General features: G+C 41.0%; 1 protein-coding gene across 1 annotated transcript; it reads right to left on the bottom strand.

The window, feature by feature from the left end:
• Nucleotides 1-186: 186 nt before the first annotated feature.
• Nucleotides 187-24,906, bottom strand: Wdr82 (WD repeat domain 82). The gene is made up of 9 exons (XM_076867363.1): nt 24,466-24,906; nt 16,458-16,555; nt 12,979-13,045; nt 8,316-8,415; nt 7,715-7,831; nt 7,231-7,386; nt 6,115-6,184; nt 5,301-5,443; nt 187-2,948 (listed from the first exon to the last, which is right to left on the bottom strand). Exons 1-9 carry the CDS (start codon nt 24,624-24,626, stop codon nt 2,919-2,921), a joined length of 942 nt encoding a protein of 313 aa, XP_076723478.1. The 5' UTR covers nt 24,627-24,906; the 3' UTR covers nt 187-2,918.
• Between the last annotated feature and the right edge of the window lie 766 nt (nt 24,907-25,672).

Here is a 25,672-nt window from a genome sequence, read left to right as displayed (position 1 = left end):
TAGAGTCTAGGGGTTCTTACTCGCCCATAGGCCTTATCTAGCAGGGGTTACAGCAACCCATTCACACAGCATTACAGGGAGCCTTATGTAAGCTAAGAGAATGAAGGTAGACAACCCATCCCCTCCCTCTGGGTACCAGGCAGACAATACTTCAGAAACTCAATGGAAGAGGCTGCACCCATAAAATTCTGTTTAAAAGACTGTTAACATGGAAAAAAAAGTTTATATGTTAAGTACAAAAGGGACATAAAATTGTATATACAGTAGAATAACAACTATGTAAACACACCAAAAACCTATGCACAGAAATGTGTAGAGGAACATTTAACACCAAAAGATTAACAGTGGTACCATTTGGGTGGCCAATTGATTCTTTAAAATTCCCCCAATTATCCTTAATGAGCACTAATTAAGATTGAAATAGGGAGTAACTTTTAAAAAATATCCCCACTGGCTGGTGGTTGAGCAGTTCAGTGTTGCTGTCACATACAAAGCAGTGGCTTTGGCCCTAACTCCAGCCCCCAGCAATACATTACTGCAGGGCCAGCTCTCAGTCTTTCTCTCCCTTTTATCCTAGCCACACTTCCAGCTTAATCTTTTCTATTCCTCCCCAACTCTGCTCCACTGGGCGTAAAGTAGAGGCTGTGAAGTGACATGTTTTCAAAGGACATGATGCCTCAGCTTTGGACATCTGAGAACTCAAATACACATCATATTCCTACTATTGGAGAGTTCCTTCTGTTAGTTACATATATATAAATTATACAGCCTTTCTTGTTAACTCAGTTTCAAGCACCATCTCTGACTGTTCCTAATGTGAACTTTCTACCCTGAAAAGCCAGGGGAGGGCAGTAACAGCTCAAATTATTTGGTTTCTCAGAATCCCTCCATTCTGGGAAGGAAGAGCTACACAGTGGGTGGCATGGTAGCAGTTGCAGATTCCAGTCTACTCTTAGGAAAGGTGTATGCCTATTTGCCCTTTCACTTTGATTAAAAAGTCAAGAGTAATTGCTTAAACAACAAACAACAAAAAAAGAGAAAGTGCTAGTGATTCACAGCCTGTATCTGCTGCTAAACAGAAGCAGTGATGGCTTGATTTAACCTAGCAGCTATGTACCTTTGGGCAAGTCATAACTTTATTGGGCCTCAGTTTCTGGATCTGCATGGAGTGTTGTCTGCAATAAAATGTTTCACTGGGTACTTAAGGAAGTAACATGCCACTTGGTCTGCTCTTAAGAAGGCCATGCAGGGGAAAAAAAGGCCATGGGCTGGATACAGAGCATCCCAACTTGGGCCTAGCTAAAACCTCTTCCTCTCAAGAAAAAGCAAGAAAAAGAGCAAGAAAGTAGCCATACTAAGTGGGAGTAACCTGTAATTGGTAAGAAGCCTTAGACAAACAAAGTGCTCTGGTTTCAGCATCCTGTCCCTAAATGCTGCAAGCCAGGCACAGAAGCCATGCAAATGACTGTGACATATATACAGATGCAGACAGAGCACCACCAGGCAAAAAAGAGACTAATACTGCAGAGAGGACCCCAAAGTGTGGCTTGAGGAACATAGGAAGTCATCCCAAGACCCTCACTTAGCTGCCATGGAAACAGCAAACACAAGAAGCTTTGCTTTTATTTAGTTTCCCAAAGGAAAAAAGGTAACAGGGAAGACTAACACTTGTGGCAAACACTATTAGCAAGGATGCAATCTTTCTCCTGGGTTGCAGAACTCCACCTTCTTCGGCTGAACTGAGAAGCTACAGGTGATTTTATATATATATATGTATATATATATACACATACATACATACATATATATGCATACATACATATATATGCATATATGAATGCACAAATATATTTAAATGAAGATGCACATACTGTGCTAAAATACAAACCGAAATCAAAGGTCATATATAAAAGGCTAAATATAACATATAACACAGGCCTAGAACCAACTCTTCAGTGGGAGCTGGGTAAAAGGGGGGTGTCACCTGGAGACTATGTACACAGTTGTGGTGGACAGGGAAGGAAGGCATCAGTGTAAACAACTCAGACTCATTCCACAATACTGGCCCACAGGAAAAGAGCAATGCATCTCAGGTACAAAAATAGACTCCTACCTTGCTTTTGTACAAACCAAGCTTGGTAGGCACCCAGGACTGTAGGTTTGTCTTGATGATGGGACTGCACCAGGCTGCTGCTAAACCTTCTAGCCCGAGGAACACAATGCTACCCTTTCCCTCCCTTTTAGGTTCTTGAGCCTTTTCCTACCCAACACCAGTGCCTGGGGCCTATCCAGACCACCCACCCTTACAGGACAACTGCACAGCTTCCTGACAAGCAAGGTCCTTCTGTATTTGTCCCTATCTTTGACCCCAAGGTATATGAAGACTTATTTCTGTAAATGTTTGGCACCTAACAAACATGATGGCTGTGGAATAATGCCACAATTACACAGGGAGACCCAGTAACAAGACATGCAGGGTGAGGGCAAGGGGCACTGAGCTGCCCAAGCATCTTAAAACCAGAACTGTGGCTTCCCATGCATTTATAGAGATGGGAGAAGGGATGTGCAGAATTGAAGACTTCATTGGCTCCTCAGCAGCAAATACATTCAAAACTGAAGGTGCTTTTGAGAGCCCCACTATAACCTAATCACAAGTCTGGTCACTCTGGAGGAACCTGGTGCATTGATGGCTGGAAAGGCTAAGTCCCAACTGAGTCGGTGGCACCAAGAGTTCTTATGAAGAAGCTCAACAAAGTAATTTTTTCTTTTGAGCAGATGTACAGCACATCCATGGGAAGGCCATGTGAAAGGATGTTGTCCAGCCCAGTCAAATGATCCAATCCCACTTATCTCAGTCCACTCTGAGTTTTTCCTGCTGGCCACCCCCATTATACAGAAATAGCTGAGTAGCATCAGGGTCAGTCATCAATGGTTGGCAACCAGAAGGCCTGGAAAGAGAACACAAGTCACATAAGCCAGCTTTAAAAAGCAAAGCCCCCTCTCCCCCCACCCCCTCAAGATTGAACCCACAGCCTGGGGCAATGCTAGGCAAGCACTCTACTACTGAGCTGTATCCATAGCCCTTTTTATTTTGAGACCAGGTCTCATTAAATTGTTTAGGTTAGTGTTAAACTTGCAATCCTCTTGTCTCAACCTCCCAAATAGATGATATTACAGGCATGTGTCAGCATACCAGGCTTGTGAAGTGCTCTTTATACCCCCGATCCCCAATGGTGGAGAGTTATGGCCTGGTGTCCTTCCCTCCCAAATGACCAACCCTGGCAGTCTGAAAACAAACACTCCACCCAGGCACTGTGGCACATACCTGTATCCCAAGGGCTGGGGAGGCTGAGGCAGGAGGATCTTGAGTGCAAAGCCAGCCTCAGCAAAAATGAGGTGCTAAGCAACTCAATGAGACCCTATCTCTAAATAAAATACAAAAGAGGACTGGGGATGGGGCTCAGTAGTCAAGTGCCCCCCAGTTTAATCCCTGGTATCTCCCCGCAAAAAAGAAAAGAAACACTCCTCACTCTATGAAAGTTAAGCTGGTTCTGTTTCCTTCCAATACTCACTGTCCACCTTCCACCACAATGGTCCAGTATGTGAAGAAAAAGAGGAATGCTATTTGGGGAACCTGGCCTCATTGGTAATCTGCCAGGTGACCTCAAACTGACCCCTCTTCTTCCTGAGCCACAAAAATGAGAGGGATTGAATGATGCTTTTTTCCACATTTCTTCCGAGATTACTTGCTTGGTTTTTTAAAAAAGGAAGGAGACTGGTGTAGTGGCAATACCTGTAATCCGGCTATATCTACTTTTAATTTTTATTTTGAGATAGGGTCTTGCTAAGTTGCTGAAGGTCTTGCTAAGTTGCCGAGGCTGGCCTTGAACTTGTGACCCAGCTGAATAGCTGGGATTTCAGGGAAGGAAGGAGAATGAAAAGAAAATAAAAGAATAAAGAGAGGAGGCAACGTATTCTAGGTAATACGCAGATACCCAGGCAGGTTTAAGAGATCCAAAAAGAAAACTAGGAGCTGAGACTCACTGATCCTTTGTTTTCAAAGTCTTGTCTAGGAAGAGACAAAGACATAGAGTTAATTCTAAGTGGTGAGTTATCATCAACTGTTAAGAATTTTTGAGGAAATCAGTGTAAACCAAGAGAAATGAAAGACTGAAAGGATGCAGTCACAAAAGGTGGGTTCAGCTGCTGGGAGCCATCAGCCAAGTAGGTATGACAATTTCCTTGCCAACTACTCCCATGCTGTCTAGTGGAAGGACTCCTGAAAGGTGACCTTTCTCAAGGACCAGGGCGGATCCGTGTTTAGGGTGTCCCCGGTTTAGCATAATAGGAGATTAGGGTGTTCCCCCTTTAGAATAGGGCGTATCCTGCTGCCTGAGTTCCTCTTGAGTTCTTAGGGTCAGACAATATATTTGGGAGACAGAAGCCCAGGAGTGTGGATTTGGGCAGAGAACGTGGATTCCCCCAGCCGGTGTGAGTTCGGGAATAAAGAATTGCTGTTTGAATCTACAAGCTGTGTGGTGGCTCCTGATTTGTGCCCAGCCAGAGACTGCGGCATTCAGCTGGGCATGATGGTATATGCCTACATCCCAGCAACTGAGGAGACTGAAGCATGAGGATCCCAAGTTCAAGGCCAACCTGAAAACTTAAGTGAGACCCCCTCCAAAAAAAAAGGGCTGGGAATATAGTTCAGTGGTAAAGTACTTCTGGGTTCAATCCCCAGTGCCAAAACATACAAAAAAATGGTTCAGAATACCAAGAACAAACTGGGTGCAGTGGTACACGCCTATAATCCAAGTGGCTTGGGAGGCTGAGGCAGGAGGATTGTGAGTTTAAAGCCAGCCTCAGCAAAAGTGAGGCACTAAGCAACTCAGTGAGACCCTGTCTCTAAATAAAATACAAAAAATAGAGCTGGGAATATGGCTCAGTAGTTGGGTACTCAAGATCAATCCCCAGTACCAAAAAGAAAAAAAAAAGACTACCAGCAGCAAAAAAAAGTGTCCAGCATAGTCTAGGTAATCTCCAACTCCTACCCCTATACTGAACACTAGTCTAGGTAATTTAAGTCTAAAAGCAAAGGTCATAGCAAAAACTATCTCTTGGGAACTCAAGAGGGGACCCCAGTTCGTGGGAAGAATAAAAAAATACCCCAGCCAGACATTACATGATGGGAGGTGAACAGGGAAGCCACATGACAAACAGGTACCTACAGCATGCTATGCTCACTGCCACCCCAAAGGAGAGGGTCCCTATGTAGAAGACACTTAGCATTGTTCACATACCATGTTGGAACACGCACTGGCAAAAGTCATGAACTTGGGGTTAAACTGCAAACAGGTAATGGGGCCTGTGTGTTTACCATCCAGTACAGCTACTTTTATACCGCTCTCTCCATTCCAAACATGGATCTTGCCATCCTCTGAACCTAAAGAGAATCATCAAGGAAAATTTAATAGCTCAATACAAAAACAACTGAGATAAGAAAGACATGATTGAGAGAGATGATTGAGGTCTGGAGAGAAGAAAAGCTTCAGGACCCAGCCCTCAGTACAAAGTGGGAGGAAGGAGAAAGAGTGAAGGAAGCACACTCAATTTGGGAATTAGTCTTTTTTGCGTGAAGGAGGTACTGCCAATCGAACCCAGATCCTTGAGCATGCTAGGCATGCATGCGACCCTTGAGCTATATAGTTCCAGCCTTGGGATTTGAACTTGACCTTGTTTATTTATTTCAGGCAAGTTACTTCCCCTCTAGCTTTACTTTTCCCATCCAAAAAAGAGGCTGAATACCAGTAGCTTAACAATATCTAGCCACTGAGGCAACTGAACATAGGGTTATTCCAGGAAGTTAATAATACTAATAAAGTAATTTTAGAGCTTAATTCTAATGCTGGTCAAGGGAAGGTCAACAGTAATGTTGGTTCCAGCAAAGAACACCCCAAAGTCAGACAGTTTAAAGACACTATATCCTTGATATATGTGCTGTACAGAAACCTGAAAACATCTATTAAACAGGTTATGATATCATAATCAGGTTAATAGCTTGAACAAATGCACAGTACCACAGAAATAACTCCAAGAGAAATGAAGGAAGCTTACCAATCATAATAAACTGAGAGTCTGGAGTAAATGAAGCCTCTAGGGTGACAGCTTTGCTGTTGGCATAACCCTAAAACAAAACAAAGCAATTCTCTTGTTGTTACAGGGTCACTAGTTTAAAAATGCCTAGAATATCAACCTAGTAAACACATCATCTTCCAGGAAACCCTTTCCTTATTATATTCAATACCACCAAGGTTCCAAATACAGTTGCCACCCTTAAAATATTCACTCCCTAACCGAATCCTATATTGGGGGGTGGGGGCAAGAAAACTTTTACTGAACCTAGGGGTGCTCTACTACTGAGCTACCTCCCCAGCCCCTTTTATTTTTTTAATTTTGAGACAAAGGTCTTGCCAAGTTGCGAAGCTGGTCTTTAACCTGCAATACTCTTTTACCTCCTAAGTAACTGGCATTACAGGTATGCACCACATTGAGCAATTAAGAATTATTTTATATCTAAACACCTCACTTTGGTCACTTGGTGAGAAGCAAATGTCTCTGAATCCAAAGGAAGTAAGTTCACAGACAGGAAGATGGTGCAAGCTCATGCCTTAATCAGTGAAAAGATAACTGCTATTATCCATCACTAACACAATTTTCAGCCCAGGAGGGAGAAGCATGCAAGCAGTCATGCTCAAAGGATATCAATTAAACCAGGCACAATGGTGCAGACCTCTAATCCCAGCTGCCTTAGGAGGCTAAGGCAGGAGAATTGCAAGTTCCAGGCCAGTCTAGAATCATCAAGATAAATAGGAGTTGAAGGGCTGGGGATGTGGCTCAAAGTGGTAGTGCACCTGCCTGGCATGCACGAGGCACTGGGTCGATCCTCAACACCACATAATAATAAAATAAAGATATTGTGTCCACCTAAAACTAAAAAAAAAAAATATTTTTAAAAAATAGGAGTTGAAGCAAAATATGAGCAAAAATTGGATGTGAACTTTATAGCCACTCTGCCTAGCTATATATACCTGTTTCCCAAATCTGCTGTTCTAGGAAACTAAACGAGATCCTGTCTCAAAGTTTAAAAAGGGCTGGGGATATAGCTCAGTGGTAAAGCGCTTCTGGGGTCAATTCCCAGTAACGGAGGAAAAAAAAAAAATGTCAGCTCACCCCAAATGTGTGCATCACCACTCCCTTGAATGCATCAATGAGACGTATGAAGCTGCCGTTGGTGGAGATGAGTATAAGCTTGCCATCATTGCTGAACTTGAGTCCTGTCCATTCACAAGTCCGATCGTACTGCATCTTAAATGTTGCAAATGGTCCCTGCAAAAGGTGAAAGCAGCCCCAGGTCAAAGAACATTTATAATTCCTTCTGTCAGAGCTAACTCCCGTTCTATATCAGTTTATATTTCTTTTTTCCTCCACCCACCCCCACCTCCCTCAGCCCCCAGGGCCGAGGACAGAACTGAGGGCCTTGTGGGTGCTAGGCAAGCACTCTGCTACTGAGATTCCTTTTTGAGTGGGAAAGCACAAGATAAACTTTGGCTCTCTAATATCTACAACATACTCCCTCTACCATAAAAAAAGGGCTTAATATATCCATCTTTTCTCTAAAACTTCCATACCATCAAGATAATTCAAAGATTCAAACCTTATCAAAAGAACGAAGGTCATAAAGTTTGACCATTTCAGAGTTGACACCTGCAGCAAAAATTAACCCTTCTGGATCAAAAGAACAAACTGGCTTGCCCTGAAGATGCATGAGGCCCTAAGGAAAGAAGAAAGAAGACAAAAAATTAATAAGAATCTCACCACCATATAATTGACCTTTCCTAATGAAAACTAAGCCTACCTACAGTACAGAAAAAGCAAACAAAAATCAAACTAAATTGAAGCTTTTAAAAAAGAAGTCACCATATAAATAGATTTCTAATCAATCCTAACTGCACAATATTATAGACAAAAAGTTCAAATAAAAACAAATCCCCTGAGGCCAAAACCTGTGGCTCAAAAGCTCTAAGAAAAGAATTTTTTAAAACAATAAGCCACAGAATATAAAGCCAACTACACTAGATTACAGTTATCTGCTTACCAAGCAGCAATCTACCAGGAAAACAAGTTTCCTCTGAAGTTTAGGAAGACTCTGGGATCCCAGAATGGAACTAGTGCTTGCTTTCCTTCTTGAAAGAGAGAACCGATTATAATGCCTACCACAGGAAATGCTAAAAAATGTAACTGTGAGGTATCATTACCTGGCAGTTAGGAGACCGGAGATCCCAGAGTCGAATAGTCTTATCAAGAGACCCAGAAATGAAAGTGTCATCCACAGGTGACATGGACAAGGCCACCACCCTGTAATGCATCAAGATAAATAGGAGTTGAAGCAAACTATGAGCAAAAATTGGATGTGAACTTAGCCACTCTGCCTAGCTATATATACCTGTTTCCCAAAACTGCTATTCTAGGAAATATATGCAAGCATATCTGAAATAATCAAAGCCAACTAGTATGATGGAAAAAAGCAACTTAAAGCCTTACTATAAAAATATATAATTCTAAAACCACAATGAGATACTACTTTACACCCACAAGCATAGCTATAATAATTAACGGATGTTAATGAGGATGGTAGAGCAATTGGAATACTTATACACTGCTGATAGAAATGTGAAAAGAGAGGAAATAATCCAAATGTCCATTAACTAATGAATGAATGTGGTTCTCATCCATAAAATGCAATGGAATATCATTTGGTAATAAAAAGTGATGAAGTACTAACTCATATTGACAACCTGGATAAACCTTAGAAATATCACCTTAAGTGAAAGAAACTAAGGCCACAAGTTATCTTTTTCCATTTATACAAAATGTCTAGAATATGCAAATCTACAGAGAAAGAAAGTAGATTAGCGGTTGTGAGGGACACTGGGGAAGTGAATGTGAATGGGTATGGGATTTCTCTTTGGGGTGATGAAAATGTTTTGGAATTATATAGCAAGGATTGTGGCCAAACTCTTGTGAATATAAACCGCACTCTCCCCCGCCCAAAATCACCAAACTGGACACTTTAAAATGAATAATTTAGGTTGGCATGGTGGCACACATCTATAACCCTAGCAACTCGGAAGACTGAGGAAGGAGGATCACAAATTTAAGACCAGCCTGAGCAAACTTAGCAAGGTCCTAAGCAACTGAGCAAGACTCTTATCTCAAAATAAAAAATAAAACAGACTGGGGATATAGCTCAGTGATAAAGTACCCCTGGGTTCAATCCCTAGTACCAAAAAGTAAAATGAATAACTCATGGCTTGATAACTATATATCAATTTTTTAAAGAAGCATGGTTTCTTAATAGGATGGTAGTAGCTAGGTGTGGTGGTACACATCTATAATCCTAGCTTGGGCAACTTGGAAAGTCTCAAAATACAATTAAAAGAAAAACAAAACAAAACAACAGGATAGTACAAGAGTACACTAATGTTTCCAAACTAGAGTGGCATCATCATCACTGGAAGAGGTATTTAAAATGTAGATTGAGGGGCTAGGGTTGTGGTTCAGTGGTAGAGTGCACGCCTAGCATGCCTAGCTTGAACATTCCTAATCTGAAAATTCAGGGGCTAGGGATGGTCGGGCACTTGCCCAGCACGTATCTTTTTAAGCACTGACATGACACTGAAAGTGGAAAATTCCACACTTGATCATACATATGGGGCTGTAATCAAAATGGGATGAACCAGAAATACTGAATGAAATTAACTTCAGGGTATGAGTAAAGTATATATGAAACATAAATAAATTTCATGTTTACAATAAGTCCCGCTCCTAAGATATCTCATTATACATATGCAAATATTCTAAAATCTGAAAACTTCGAGAGATAAGGAGTACTCCACCTGTACCATCCTGAGTTAATCACCAAAAAACTCTTCTTCCAATCATAACTCAACATTTGCACTAGCTCCTTAACAAAAGATACTATTAAAAGCCAAAATCTCCTGAGAAAGTTGAGGTAGTTAGAAACCTAAGTGTCCAAGTCCATATGACTCTAACAGACTAGAGCAAGTGTTTTTAAACACTGAAAAGTATGAGGTGTTGGAGATGAAAATGTAGATATTCTTCTATCATGTTTGATAGTGAAAAGTGGGTGAAAGGATCAATAAATAGACTTAAGATGAGAAATTCCAAGTAAGTTGGTAGATGCAATAAGGAAAAGGTCAATTATAGAGACAGAAGCCAAGTGGAAAGTGGGAGGTTAATTTCATCAAGGAAGGAAGGCTACTTCTTTTTCAAGGAAAGAGATCCAAAGAGAAGAATTTCAGGAAAAGGGATATAAGTTCAAAAGTACTCATTTGGATAACCTTGATTTTCTCAACAGAGGGACACAGTCATCTACTAAGAAACAGGGTCAAGGTATGGAGAGCCAGGCACAGTAGTGCAAGCCTGTAATCTTAGTGATTTGAGAGTCTGAGGCAGAAAGATCAAAAGTCTGAAGCCAACATCAGCAGCAATTTAATGAGGTCCTAAGCAACTTAGTGAGATCTTGTCTCAAAACAAAAAATTAAAAGGACTGCTGATGTAGATCAATGGTAAAGTACTTCTGGGTAAAGAAGATACAATAAGGAAGAATGGAAAAAATCTCAGCAAGCACATTAACCCTTAATTATAAGCAGTAAATCTGTGAACACTGATTTGAATACGACAAGCAATATCATCTACTTGTCATGAGTTATCCTCTATCTGATAGTACACAATAACCAACAGCTACAATCTCCAGTCTTCCACAACACAAGAACGCTAATCACTCAAAAGTACAACTGTTTTTTTTTAAAGAGAGAGAGAGAAAGAGAGAGAGGGAGAGAGAGAGGGAGGGAGGGAGGGAGGGAGGAGAGGAGAGGAGAGAGAGAAAACAGACAGAGAGGAGAGAGAGAGAATTTCAATATTTATTTTTCAGTTTTAGGCGTACAAAACATCTTTGTTTCTATGTGGTGCTGAGGATAGAACCCAGGGTCTTGGATGTGCTACACGAGCACTCTACCCCTGAGCCTCAGAAGTACAAGTATTAACAGGTAGCTCTCAGTCCATTTTCTGTTAGGACTCCATAACACTCTAAGCCATCCTGGGTTACTGTACATTTTTATAAATGAGAATAGGAGAAAATAGCCATAAGAGACTGAAATATTATCCAAGAAGATAAATATTTGTTAACATTCAGCCAAACTGGAAAAATTGGAGGAAAAAAATTAGGGGAAGTAGGCTGAGGGTAAAAAGAAACAGCCTGCATACATTATATAATATAGAACAAGAAGTTAAACTTCTTGACTTTAACAAAAAAGCCAGGCAGTGTGGTGGTACATGCCTATAATTCCAGCAACTCAGGAAGCTGAGGTAGGAAGATCATGAATTCAAATCTAGCTTTAGTAAGGTGCTAAGCAACTCAGTGAGATTCCGTCTCTAAATAAAATACAAAATAGGGCTGGGAATGTGGCTCAGTGGTTGAGTGCCCCTGAGTTCAATCCCAGTAGCAAAAAAAGAACTAGAGATGTAGTTTGGTGGTTAAATTACCCTGAGTTCAATCCCTGATTTCCACCCCCCTAAAAAAAGCAAAAATGTGTTTGTTTCCATTTTGCATCTTCATTAAGATCTTTGAATATGAGGGCTGAGGATGAAGCTAGCTCAGTGGTAGAGCATTTGCCTAGCATGAGTGAAGTTTGATTACCACAAACCCTCCTCCCCACCCTCCAACACACAAAGCTTCACATGTAACATTTTTTTGTAGGGACCTGCTGAAATGGGGGCCACCTGTACTGGAAAGCCTCATAATGGTTCTTTCATTAAGGGATACCTGAGATTGGCATTCTTAAATGCCAACTGTAATTTTTACTACATAGGTTTATTACTAAGTGTCTTTAATCCAAGGGATTAAAGGGATTGAACTCAGCATCTCCTGCATGCTAAACACATACTCTGCCAATGAGATACACCTCTAGCCCCTGCTATCTATCCATCCATCCATCAATCTACACACACAACACACACACACACACACACACACACACACACACACACACACACTACACATGTATATTTTTTTTGGGGGGAGGCCTGTACTGGGAATTGAATCAGGGGCACTTTACCACTGAGTTGGATCTCCAACCCTTTTTATTTTGGGATAGGGTCTTGCTAATTCACCTAGACTTGCTTTGAACTTGTAATCCTCCTGCTTTAGCTTCCTAAATCAATGGGATTACTGGTATGCACCACTGTGCTTGGTCCCTTACATACACATGAGTGTGTATACACACATACATACATACACACACACATACACACACACACATTTTTTTTTTTTACTTTATTCTATTTATTTAAATTTACGTGGTGCTGAGGATCAAACTCAGTGCCTCCCACATGCTAGGCAAGCACTCTATCACTGAACCACAACCCCAGTCCTCCTTACTTATATTTTAACTGAGATGTTCTTTATCTTTGTAGACCTACCCCTGCTTTCACAACCTTGGGAAATTGAGAATTAACTATTTAAGAAGGGCTAACAAAAAGCCACAACTTAGAGAGATCTTGTCTTAAAATTAAAAGAGTTAGCACCACTGGGTTCAATCTCCAGCATATGGGGGGGAGGCAGGGAGGCTAATGAAATAAAGACAGTCAGGTTTACATGGTAGTAGAATACCCAACTTCAATCCCAACCTACTCCAATAGCTGGCTACTTGTTCCTTATGGTTATCAGACTCATTCCCAACATCACTATGATTATATCTTCCTAAAGATTTATAAAAAGAATACCAAAGAGCAGTGAGGAAATAGCTTTGGTTCACTAATAAAATACACTCTTCTGTTTTCTGGGTTAGCTCAGGGATAAATAAATAACTACCCAATTCTGCAATACCTGGGTCTTACCTTTTGCTATGTCCAGGAAAGTATCTGATGTATTTGTTGTCATGTAAGGATAGGTAACGGATAGTATCTGCAAGAAGACAAATAAGGGATGGTGATACTGTATTATTTAAAAGCAATTTACTTTGCAGTTTCATCTTGAAGAAAAGACAGGATCAAAAACCCACTGTATTCCATCACCCCAGTAAAGTGTTTAATAAATAATGGTGAATAATTCTTCTTAGCAGCTTAAGAGTAGGTATATAGATTTCTCACAACTCAAAAGCAGTTCTAAGTTAACAGCATACAGACAGAGCTGTTTGGGGGCTCTGGGTATAACTCAGTGGTAGAGTGCTTGCCTAACATGTACGAGGCCTTGGGTTCAATCCCAATCAATACCAAAAATAAAAGTAAAATAAATCACTGTTCGACTATCAATATTTGGCTTCTTCAAAATTACAATGCAACTTGCCCTGCAAATATACCCTGGCAAAAAAATATTAGTCTTAGTGCCCACAGAATTGAAAACCTTATAGAAACACATTTGGCTGCTGAGGAAACAGGCTCAAAGCTATAAGCAGCCAAATAAGCTACAGATCAGGATGGACCCTGGCAGCAATTTTTTCCAGGGTTCTTCAAGACTGCCCCATCCCAACATTCCATAGGATACACAATGTACACTGCAACTAACAACACAGAAACTAATGTCTAGATTTGGGTTGAGGACATTAAAAAATATATATATATCAAACTCATGAAATATATCAAGTAACAGAAATGAGATTTTGCAGTTTTAAAGAAAGGAATAATCAGCAAGATTTGTGCTTAGGAAAAAGAAGACACACACCTTTAAAATCCAGATCAGGGGCTGGGAATGTGGCTCAGTGGTAAAGTGCTTGCTGGCATGAGGCCCTGGGTTTGATTCCCAGCACCCCAAAAAGAAAAAAAAGAACCCCCCCCCCTACACACACACACAAAAAAACTAATCAGCTGGGCATAGTGGTGCTTGCCTGTGATCCTAGCAACTTGGGAAGCTGAGACAGGGGACTGCAAGTTTGAGGCCAGCCTCGGTAAATCAGCAAAGCTCTCAGCAACTTACTGGGGATGTTGCTTAGTGATTAAGCACCCCTGCGTTAAATGTCCAATATCAAAAATAAAAATGGAAAGAAAAAAAGAAAAAAACAAATCATTCTATTTTAAAAGGTAAATAATAAAAAAGATGGTGGTGGCAGGGGAATTAAGTGCCATAAAGAACAGAACTGGAAAAGCAGGAAAGTACTATGCTTCTAAAAAAAATGAGGAAAAAGAAATTGCTGAAAAATAGGTAACAGAAAATGATACCAAAATGCAGGGAAACAAAAGAACAGAAAAAACATTCTAAAGTCAAACAGAAACCCAGAATATAGAGGTTGAAAGCAGCAAGTGATTCACCCAGTGGTGGTTCATAAATGTACTTCCTAATAAGAGGGTTATTTAACCTGGGAAATTTCAGAAAAGGATACCCTTTTATGTTCTGTAACTACACAGTTTCTTTGAAAACATCTTCAAACTTCTCAAATGACAACTACGAAGTATTCCTGATCTAGTGTTAGAAACTACTCACCTGCCCTAAGAAGAAAAGACTTTCCTCCCCATTACCTGGATTCCCAGAGACGAGCAGGGCTTCACCATCCTTTCCGCCCCACTTGGTAGCTGGCGCACTGTTCCTGGCAAGGCAGTGGCCTGTACAGTTATCTCCTTGTACCGGGTGGTATCATAGACCCTCAAACTGTACAAACTACTACCTCAGCCTGGAATCAGGCAAAAAGGAAACGGAGCGCTGGAAGAACTCTTCAGGATGCACTTGAGACAGGAAAGGCAAGATTCCCACAGCAGAGGCCTGGCAGCAAAGCTGCAAGTGCCACACATTTGCCTGATCTTGTACCACATTTGGAGAATCCTCATTTAATCACTCAGAAAAGCAGCCCAACATAAGAAATGTACCAGTCATTAAGATGATCATATACAAATATTTTCCTCAGGATCCTAATGTTTTATATTCTTATCCAAAAGCATCAACTGCCCTGCTTATTAAAAAACCACTTCTGAAATAGACACATGAAAAGTAGAAATAATATACTTACTAAAAAATCAACTACAGGTAGAAGATCTTGTTAAAGGAAAAAAGAACAAACAAACAAAAAATATGAAGACTTCTGCCCATCTGCTCTGAGACAGACACAGCCAAAATAGCAGTCTAAGCAATCCTTATTGAATGACATTAGAAAAAGGTTACTATAAAAAGTAAAACAATAAACCAATGAGGCAACATTAAAAAAAAAAAAAGAGTCCTAATATGAAATTAAGTGTTATAGCTCAATTATCAAGACAATCTGTTAACTTGGAAGGAGTCATCCCAGGGGAAATGAAGATAAAAACAAAGACCGTTTATTACAGAAAGAAATTCACAGGTTTTAATTTCTAAAAATAATTTATTCTTCAAAGATGATAAGCTTTATTTAAAAGTAAAAAGGGAGGGGCTGAGGATATATCTTAGTTTACTTGGCATACACAAGGCCCTGGGTTCAATCCCCAGCACCGCAAAAAAAAGAAAGAAAGAAAGAAAAAAAGAAAGAAGGAAAGAAAGAAAGAAAGAAAGAAAAAAAAGCAGGGGTAGGGGTGGAGGGGTGAATAAAATTCAGATTAAAAAAGTATCCCTAAAATCAAAGATGACTAAGGTTAGTACACTGTCCTTTATGACACAGATCATTAAATGATGGACTACATCAAAAACTCTTATTTAAACTTCTACTGAGGCAGAAGGATCATCTGAGCCTAAGAGTTTGCTAGAGTCCAGGAATTGTGAACTAAAGTTTTCTCATATTTTTGTGAAAACTCTTCTCAAATCTACATATTGTTTTTGCGGTGCTAGGGATCCAACTCAGAGCCTTTTGTTAAGTTCTACCACTGAGATACACCCCCAGACCTAAAATCTACATATTAAGAATGGGAACTATTTTTCTTCAATAGTTTACTACTTGCTGTGTCAAGTATTCTTTCCTTTTATTTGTTCTAAAAGTATTTTTTCAAGTTTCAAGGAGTATTAATTTACAAGTAAATGTAATTAGTTGCTTCCTTTTTCTACTCAATATTAACTGTAGATTTTTCATTTTTTTTTTTTTGAGAGAGAAAGAATTTTTAATATTTATTATTTTTCAGTTTTCGGAGGACACAACATCTTTGTTTGTACGTGGTGCTGAGGATGGAACCCGGGCCACACGCATGCCAGGCGAGCGCGCTACCGCTTGAGCCACATCCCCAGCCCAGATTTTTCATTCTTAGTTCCAAATCTTTCAAAGTGCTAGTACTGCTTCCAGCATTCCTTTAGTTACAATTTAATTACCATTGCTAACATCATAGGAAAATAAAATAAACTATAAACAAAGCAGAAGTAGTCACAAAGATTTCGTGAACTATTTAACAAAGGAAACCATAACCTTAACTTCCTAAAAAGGTTTGCTTACCGTCTATTTTGTTAGAGCTGTAAACGACTGTGTTTGCTGCATGCGTGTATCTGATGAGGTCCACACCATATTTCTTACTGTATAAGGTTCTCTTTGGTCTGATGAGGAAATGGACAGAGAAAAAAAAATCATCAAAATTCTTCAACTCTAAAATATGACATCTCCATATAAACAGTAGCACTTGAAATGATGTGGTGAGGATGAGGAGTCTCAGTAAGTCAGTAAGTTCTAACACTGGAAAGAAAACAGAATTGCATCCAAAAGGAGAAAATAGCTAGGCACAATGGTGCATTCCTATAATCCCACTGACTCACAAGGCTGAGGCAAGAAGATCACCAGGTTTGAGGCCAGCTTAGACAATTTAGCAAGATCTTATCTCAAAATCAAAAACAAAATGGAGGGGTTAGAGCGGTGGCTCAGTGGTAGAGCGCTTGCTAGCATGTATGAGAATTTGAACCACAGCACCACATAAATAAATAATAAAGGTCCATCTACAATTAAAAAATGTATTAAAAAAAAGGACTAATGATATAGCTCAATGAATACGCCTGGATCCAATCCCCAGTACCACCCTCCACACACCAAAGGAGGAAAAATCAATTAATCAAGGGATGAGGTGGTATACCTGTAGTCCCAACTACTTAGGAGGCTGAGGCTAGGAATTCCTTGAACCCCAGAGAGCTCTGAGTTTGAGATGCTGTTAGGTAGTAGTTAGTAGAAATGAACAGTAAAATGCATAGCAAGATCCCTACAGGTTTATTTTAAGTTTTATTTAAAATCACAGGTTTATTATAAGGTACTGCCAAGACAGATGAGTAAATAACTTATAGTAGATAACCTGTAGAAAAACATTAGTACATAAACCTTGAGGATAAACAAACAATGTTAAAAGAGCCAGTTGGGGGGACTACATTAAGAAAGAAGGATTTATGGGTCTAACTCTCTACAGGGCCCATAAAGGTCAAGATAAACTAGAAGTTATAGCCCCAAGTGTCTCCTTTTGTCTCAGAAAGGGGGAAATCTTGAGGACCATGATAAGTTAACCTCTCTGGTTGCTGACCCCAGCCACATTAATATAGGCTTGACTTACAGATGAAGCCCTTCTGAATAGGATGGCTACCACAACAGAAAAAACCAATTAGGGTAAAAAACTCCACTGCCTGATGTGAAGGAGTTGAATACCTGATTGGTAAAGAATGCTGCAGAAAGTGGTCCCCAGTTTTCAAGGCAAACACAAAAACAACAATGAAAGTGGAAAGTAGCTTTGTTTCCTTTGTTATCACTCTTTCCCTTGAGAGTGTTCTCTGCTTGTGCCTTCTTTACTTTCACCTTATTCTCACTTCATTCCACTTTCTCTTCATTGAATATAAAATTCTCTTGCATGACTCTTGGTGTCTGACTTTAAATTTTCTTTTGTTGCAACACCAGAATTGAGGTTTGGAGTTTCAGCTTCCTGCTCTATGACAATATAAACTGAAGTTCTCTGAAGAAACTGCATCTATATGTATGCTGAAGATTCTGCAGGATGCTTAACCTTAGCTGACTAGAACAAGAAAGAATGTTCTTGATAGCCAAAATCATCTCAGGACATTTTAGGCACTTTAACAACCACTTACCTTAACTTTCATACTGACATAATATCCTGTCTCTCTTTCTCTCTCTCTCTCACTTTGTACCAGGGATTGAACCCAGGGGTGCTTATCAGTTATAAGTGTTTGATTTATGAGTTTCTTCTGTTTGGTGACTTCATATAACCTTTTCCACAGTTAAACATGTCATTCAGGGTAATTTAATCTGTTTTCAGGCCATAGTCACTCATATTTGCCTCAGGAAAAAAAAAATAAAATTATCTTATTTCCTTTAAGACAAAGTTGTTATTTTACATCAAAGGAGAACCAGCCTGGACAATATGACATTCTGTGCTCTTAAATTTTTTTAAATCAAGCTCAATGGCCACAGAAAGAATTATGAAGCATAAGTAAATGTGAGGGCTCACCAGTTCAATCTTTTTTAAAATTCTTTTGGTACCAAGGATCGAATGCAAGGGTGCTAAACCACTAAACAACATCCCCAGCCCTTTTTATGTTTTATTTTGAGACAGTGTCTCACTAGGTTGCTTACAGCCTTGCTAAGTTGCTGAGGCTGGCTTTTAACCTGAGATTCTCCTGCCTCAGTCTCCTCTAAGCCACTGGGTATGCATATGTGTGCCACAGTGCCCAGCTCGATTCAATCTTTGGTTTTGGATACTGGTGATCGAACCCAGGGATACTTTACTACTGAGCTACATTCCCAGCTCCCAACTATCCCACCACCTTTAAAAAAAAAAAAAAAAATTCGAGACATGGTCTTTCCAAATTGCTTAGAGCCTCACCAAGTTGCTGAGGCTAGCCTTGAACTTGTGATCCTCCTGCCTCAGCTGGGATGATAGGCATGTGCCACTATACCTAGCTCAATTCAATCTCTACTACAAAATTTAAAAGCTTTTGAGAAAAGTATACCTATTTAGAAAGAAAGATACACAAAACAACACACAAATCATGTATTAACAACAAAGAGGGACATGAAAATAAGTCAACCCCAAGAGCTTTTTTTTTAAGCCTTTCACTTAGAAAGCTTTCCTCAAGAAGGTAATGATTTATGAAAACTGAAACCAGACGCAAAACAGTCTGCTTTTCTTAGTATACCCTGCTCTCGCAGAAGATATCCTATTTGCTGAAACTTTTAGGAGGCAAACCTAACTCTAAAGGCAAGTCTAAATCCCTAGCAAAAAATGGTTCTTTTTATTTTAACATAAAATCACACAATTCCAGTCCAGGTTACCAACTCATTTGATGAAGTTCCTAAATGTCTTCTACAGAACCTTCAAGATCAAGCTAAAACAGATCTCAGCAAAAAAACAAACAACAAAAACCACCCAATTATCTCTGTAAAATTAGATCTGAATGCCAGAACAACTCATATGTACCAAGTAAGAAAAGCACACAGAGATAATCCCATCTATTCAGTAGGTTGAGGCAGGAAGATCACAAGTTCAAGCTCAGCCTAGGTAACTTAGTGAGACATTATTTCAAAATAAAAGAAGAAAAGGGTTGGGGACATAATTTAGTGGTAAAGCACACTACCACTTTCCTAAAATGACTTAAAAATAAATTTCTACATTTTAAGACTTAGAAGGATTTCAAAATCCTATACCAATGTTTATCAAGAGTTCAAATTTGTGAAAATATTCACCCTTTCTACGTAAAATCGTCTTGGAACCTGGATGCTAAACACTTAAATGACTCGGGAAGCCTTAAGAAGCCAATCATTTGGCTGGGCTTGGTGGTGTATGCCTGTAATTCCAGCAGCACAGGAGGTTCACGAGCTTAAACCAGCCTCAGCCATTTAGCAAGGTACTAACAACTAACTCAGTGAGACCCTGTCTCTAAATAAAATACAAAAATAGGGCTGGGGATGTGGCTCAGTGTTTGAGTGCCCCCGAGTTCAATCCCCGGTACCCCCCGCAAAATTTAAACACAGAAAAACAGTCGGGAATGTGCATTGGTGGTTAAGCCTCACCCATGGGTTCAATCCCTGATACTAAAATAAAAAATAAAAAGGGCTGGGGATGTGACTCAGTGGTTAAGTGCCCCTAAGTTCAATATCTGGTACCAAAAAAAACAAAACACCAAAAACCAATCATTTGGATCAGTAGCACACACCCTATAATTCCAGCTACTCAGGAGGCTGAGGCAGGAGGATTACAAATTTGAGACCAGACTGGCAAGTGTAGCTCAGTAGTAGAGCACCCCTTGGTTCAATTCACTGTACTGCAAAAAAAAAGTCAATTATTTGCATTTTCAATTGCTGTTAATGCCAATGAAGCCAAATAAGACTTCTCACAACAAATGCACTGGAATTTCCACATGCTTACCTTTACTGAAATAATTGTCACTCTAGAAAGATCAAAAAAAACCTACTTGGTCCACTGTCTAGGATTCTGCTATAGGGTTACTGCATGGCAACCAGTGAGGCAGTAAGTTAGTCTGACTCTGTGAGTATGCATTTGCTCTCTAAAGACAGCTAACTTTTTATGTATCAAACCAAGCCCTATTTCAGCCCATGGCCAAACAGAAAAGACCCTGAAGTACCAATGCTAAAAGAATATGGTATAAAGAAGTTGGGGGCGGGAGTGTTAAACTTTGATATGGCCTTCTAAAATTTACCAAAAACATTAACCTGAGATTTGTTCCTAATAAGTCTATAATTTCATTTCCTGGTTTGAAAGATCCTAATATATTATATTCATTTCAAGGGTCTTTACTCAAGGCCATACACAACACTTTCTCAAATATTTGGTTAAGTTTCTTCTTCTCTTTGAGTAATCTGCTTCATCTACCACAAATAATATCCTTTAGGTGTTTTCAAGTTGAAATCTCAATAGATGAACTCCATTACAAAGTTTAAATGGGCCGGACATGGTAGTATATGCCTGTGGCTCGCAAGGTTGACACAAGAGGATCAAAATTTAGCAAGGCCTCAAGCAACGTGGCAAAACCCTGAATCAAAATTAAAAGGGTGGCAGGATACCCAGGCAATTGAAGAGGAAGAAAGGGTTGAACCACCCCTGGGGAAGTAAGGGTACATTGGCTGTGGTGACATAGCAACAGGGAGGAAGCTATAGAAGTGAAGTTATATTGAAAACCCCTGAGTATAGATAGAGAGGCTTTAGCAGGTCTTTCAAGGAGCTACACACATTTTCTAAAGCAGTGGTTCTCAAACCAGTGATTTTATCCCCTCTGGCTATACCCATAGGAGATATTTGGTGATGTGTAGACATTTTTGTTTTTTTCCAGTTATCACAGCCTGGATGGGGGTGAGATGTTATTGCTCCTGGCATCTAGTAAGTAGAGGCCAGGAATGCTGTTAAATGTTCTGTAATGCACAGGAAAGCTCCCCACAACAAAGAATTATCTAGCCCAAAATGTCAATAGTGTCAATGCTGCACTAAATAAAGAAGAGAGAATATCTGTTGTTGAAAAAAAAAAAAAAAAAATTAAAAGGGTGGGAATGGTGGCACATGCCTGTAATCCCAGTGGCTCAGGAGGCTGAGACAGGAGGATCACAAGTTCAATGCCAGCCTCAAGAAAAGCAAGGCACTAAGTCACTCAGTGAGGCACACTTTCTAAATAAAAAATACAAAACACGGGCTGGGGATGTGGCTCAAGCAGTAGCGCGCTCGCCTGGCATGCGTGCCACATACAAACAAAGATGTTGTGTCTGCCGAAAACTGAAAAATAAATAAATAAATATTTAAAAAAAAAACAAAACAGGGCTGGGGATATGGCTCATTGGTCAAGTGCCCCTGAGTTCAATCCCTAGTATCAAAAATAAGAAATAGCCGGGCGCAATAGCAAACGCCTGTAATCCCGGCGGCTAGGGAGGCTGAGGCAGGAGGATCAAGAGTTCAAAGCCAGCCTCAGCAATAACAAGGCGCTAAGCAACTCAGTGAGACTCTGTCTCTAAATAAAATACAAAATACAGCTGGGGATGTGGTTTAGTGATCAAGTGCCCCTGAGTTCAATCCCTAGTACCCCAAAATAAAAAATAAATGAAAATAAAAAATAAAAAGGGCTGGGGATGTGGCTCAAACGGTAGCGTGCTCGCCTGGCATGTGCGGGGAGCTGGGTTCGATCCTCAACACCACATAAAATAAAATAAAGATGTTGTGTCCACCAAAAACTAAAAAATAAATATTAAAAAAGAAGAAGAAAAAGAAATCTATATTGAAATGTTTAGGGATAAAGGGGTTGATATCGCCAACTTACTATGAAATGGGAAAAATGCATATGTTTAAATATTTACCTATGGAATGATAAAGCAAACGATGCGAAACTTAATAAATTGTTGGATCATTCTTTCAAGTGTATTTCAAGTATGTATTTTTTTTCCCCAAGGGAAGTCTTTGAAACATTATAACTTTCAAAAAGTCTATAATTGTAAAAAGCCAAAATTGACATTTTACAATATAAGACTTCATAACAAGAAGAAATTCTCCACATTTGGTGACAAATTGAAGAAATGCCAGGACAACCATCATTTCCTTTGAATGTAGACATGTATTTCCACTGTTAGGTTCTGGAGGTAGGTTCTAATCTTGTGCACAAGCATTGAAAATTTCAAGCAAACCAGCTTCAATTTACTTCTAGTTCCAGGACTTCACAATGACAATCTCTGCCCTAGCTTTAAACATTACTTCCTCTTCCAAACCCATTAAAAAGCTGGACCATGTGCCTGAAATCCCAGCTACTCCAGAGGCTGAAGCAGGAGGATTATAAATTTGAAGCTAGCCTGGGCAACATAGCAAGTAATCCCATCACAAACACCAAACTGATTCAAGTAGCCAGACATGGACAGAATTCATCTACTAAATGAATAACACTGACTCAAATAACTAATTATCTGTTCAGTTAACAATTCCTTTTCCCCAACAGGTGCACTGGAGCTCACCTGTAATCTCAGCTACCTATCTGGAGGCTGAGGCAGGAGAATCCTAAATTCTAGGCCAGCCTTAATGACCTAGGGAGATCCATTATCAAATTTTTGAAAAAGGGTTGGGGATGTAGCTTCCTGGTAGAGCACCCCTGGGTTCAATAGCCAGTACTAGAGGAAAAAAATTCCCTCTCCCCCAGGACCATCACTGTAGGCCACTCTTCCACATGACTGCAAGCAGATCCAAAGCCAGTTACATAATACATAATGCTCCAGTGGGGAAGAAATTTGGGGAAAACATAGCTCTGTCCAAAACAGCATTACTTTAGATAATCAAATTCACAAATGAAGAGACAAATTCCAAAAGAAAAACATCAGTTGTTTGGGGGTGGGGATGGGGGAGCAAAAGGGACAGCTTGGAGAAAGTAGAGAAAAAATCCAAGGATTCAAAACATAAAATTTGTAACTAGGTAACAAAATGAAGTCTGAAAAAACCAGTAGCCACTGAATTAAACCCAACATCCTCAAAGCTGCTTGGGAAAGGAGGCTGAGGGGAAATAAAATTTAGTCTAAACTAGTTTCTGCTCCAAAGAAGCAATTCAGCAAGGACTTGGAGCAAGTCCACAGGGATGAGGCCCATAGAGGAAAAGGTAAAGCGCTCTCTGTTCATAAGATATTGCAAAGACATGCTAAGTGTAGTGACCTGGTGCAACATAAAACTTTGATGACCAGATTCAGGTTTTGATAATTCCAAGTGGACCAGAAACTATTAAAATAATGTGTAAGGGGAAACACGAAATTGTCCTGGGATGCTTTACTTTAAGGAGTTCACATTCGGATCAGAATGGGACAGTCAAATTCGCTTGTGAATGGCAAAAAGGAAAAAAAAAAAAAGTTTCAGGATATTAAAAAGTTTATAATAAACGTGGAGACCAGGTCTGAGGGAATAAGAGCAAGGCTTGGAAGAGGAAGAAAACGTCAGGGGCTCAAGGAAGCACAACAAATAAATCCTGACAGCCAAGAAATGCAACCCACGGGGCCTGACGGCAGAAAGGCCACGACAAACTGCGGGGCAGGGGACCGGCGGAGTGCCAGAGCTGAATTGAGGTCACCGCGGAAAGGGCAGAGAGAGCTGACGCTGTTGGATGAGTAGGAGAGCAGTCCCTCCAGTTCTGCGTCCAGCCAGAGCCGACCTGCACCTCCTACGGTCGGAAGAGCGGGAAAAACTACCTGCTGGGCCCGGGATGCATGGACAGGGCCCTTAAAGGTCAAGGTCAAGGCGGGTTTCGGAAAACGACACAGAAGCACTCTGAAGAGGCCGAAGACATAAAAAATAATGTTGTTATTATTACGATTATCGTTATTTTATAAAGAAAGAAAAGGTCTTTGGACGGCTGCGGGGTGCAGGCGTCCCAGGAAGAAGCAAAAGAGACCGGGGGCCGGAGTCTGGACGGAGGGCGGGCCGCGGGACCAGTGCTGGGCCACAGAAGGGAGGGAGGGACTCAAGAGCCGGGCCCAGAGCCACCGCCGCACTCACTTGCCCTCCTGGCAGTCATAGAGCACGATGGAGTCGTCGTCACTGCTCGAGATGACCGTCTCGCCATTGGGGCTGAAGTCAAAGCAGTTAATCTTGTCTGAGTTCTCGCGGAACACCTTGGCGACGCGGAAGCTCCGCAGCACGCTGTCGGTCAGCTTCATGGCGGCGGCTGCTGGAGGCGGCAGCGGCGCAGGGCCGGGGCGGGGCTGGATGGCGGGCGAGCGGGCGGGCTGCGGAGGGCCAACCCGGGCGGGGCGGGCGCCGCACTGGCGGCGAGCGGAAGGGCTGCGAGCAGTAAGTCCGCCTCCTTCCCCTCTCGCACTGGCGATACTCTTCTGCCTGGACCGTGGGGCCTAGGCGACCGTTCCTCCTCAGAGTCGCCTCAGGGCCAACCGGCGCGGCGCCGGCTCATTGTGTCCGCCATCTTGGGGCGACAGGCAGAAGCCCAGGGCGGGGAATTTTAGCCGCGGCGCACGCCGGGAAAGGGGGCGGGGCGGGAACGGAGGCGAGAGACTGGGAGGCAGGGTGGTGACGTCAGCGCGGCGGCAGCTGAGTGCAAGGCCTGGGTAGCCGAAGGCGGCAGTTCTCTTTCTGATGGCAGGGCCTGAGGGTCTGGAACGCTTTAGACCTCCCTCAGTGGGCGGAAAGGCCTCGAGTGTCGGGGGCTTTTCGTTTTTTGTGTGTGTGTGATTGCCTCCCCCTAGGGAGACTTAGGCCGCAGGTACTGCGGAGGTCTGATGTGCGCCTGAGGCCTATTTTGGGGGTGAGTCATGTGAACCCGTTGCTGAAGTGCTTGATCACTCCTCCACCAGAGGTCCAGTTTATTTTATTGAGGCGTAATTTGTGGTGGACTGCACACATTTTAAGTGGATGATTTTTTTTTTCAGTTGGATGTGCTGTATACTGTTGATCAGTAGAATTTTTCTTTAAGCTTTTTTTTTTCTTTTTTGTTCTTTTTAGATGTACACATCAGTGGAGTGTACTTTATACATTATTATACATACATTATATATACTTACCATTCTTGAGGTTGAACATGATGTGGAATTACACTGGTCTTGTATTCATCATGTCAGATTCATTCTACTGTCTTTCCCATTCCCATGCCCTGCTAAACTTTTTTTAAAGAATTTTTTGAGATATAACAAAATGCATGAAGCAAACCAATTTAAAGTGTAAGGGTCTGGCGAACGTCAGAGGAAGAGAC

The sequence above is a fragment of the Callospermophilus lateralis genome, chromosome 10, assembly GCF_048772815.1.
Source record: "Callospermophilus lateralis isolate mCalLat2 chromosome 10, mCalLat2.hap1, whole genome shotgun sequence".
In the NCBI taxonomy this organism is placed as follows: Eukaryota; Metazoa; Chordata; class Mammalia; order Rodentia; family Sciuridae; genus Callospermophilus; species Callospermophilus lateralis.
The sequence above is the reverse complement of the archived record's forward strand: the minus strand, read 5'-3'. Positions and strand labels throughout refer to the sequence as shown.

Excerpts from the sequence above, each read along its gene's own strand:
- Wdr82 (XM_076867363.1), bottom strand. The coding sequence starts at position 24,626 with ATGAAGCTGACCGACAGCGTGCTGCGGAGCTTCCGCGTCGCCAAGGTG. Across the intron at positions 7,832-8,315 it reads TCCGGTCTCCTAACTGCCAG|GGCCTCATGCATCTTCAGGG; the intron begins GTAATGATACCT and ends TTCTTTCCTTAG. Across the intron at positions 7,387-7,714 it reads ACCTTCGTTCTTTTGATAAG|GGACCATTTGCAACATTTAA; the intron begins GTTTGAATCTTT and ends CACCTTTTGCAG.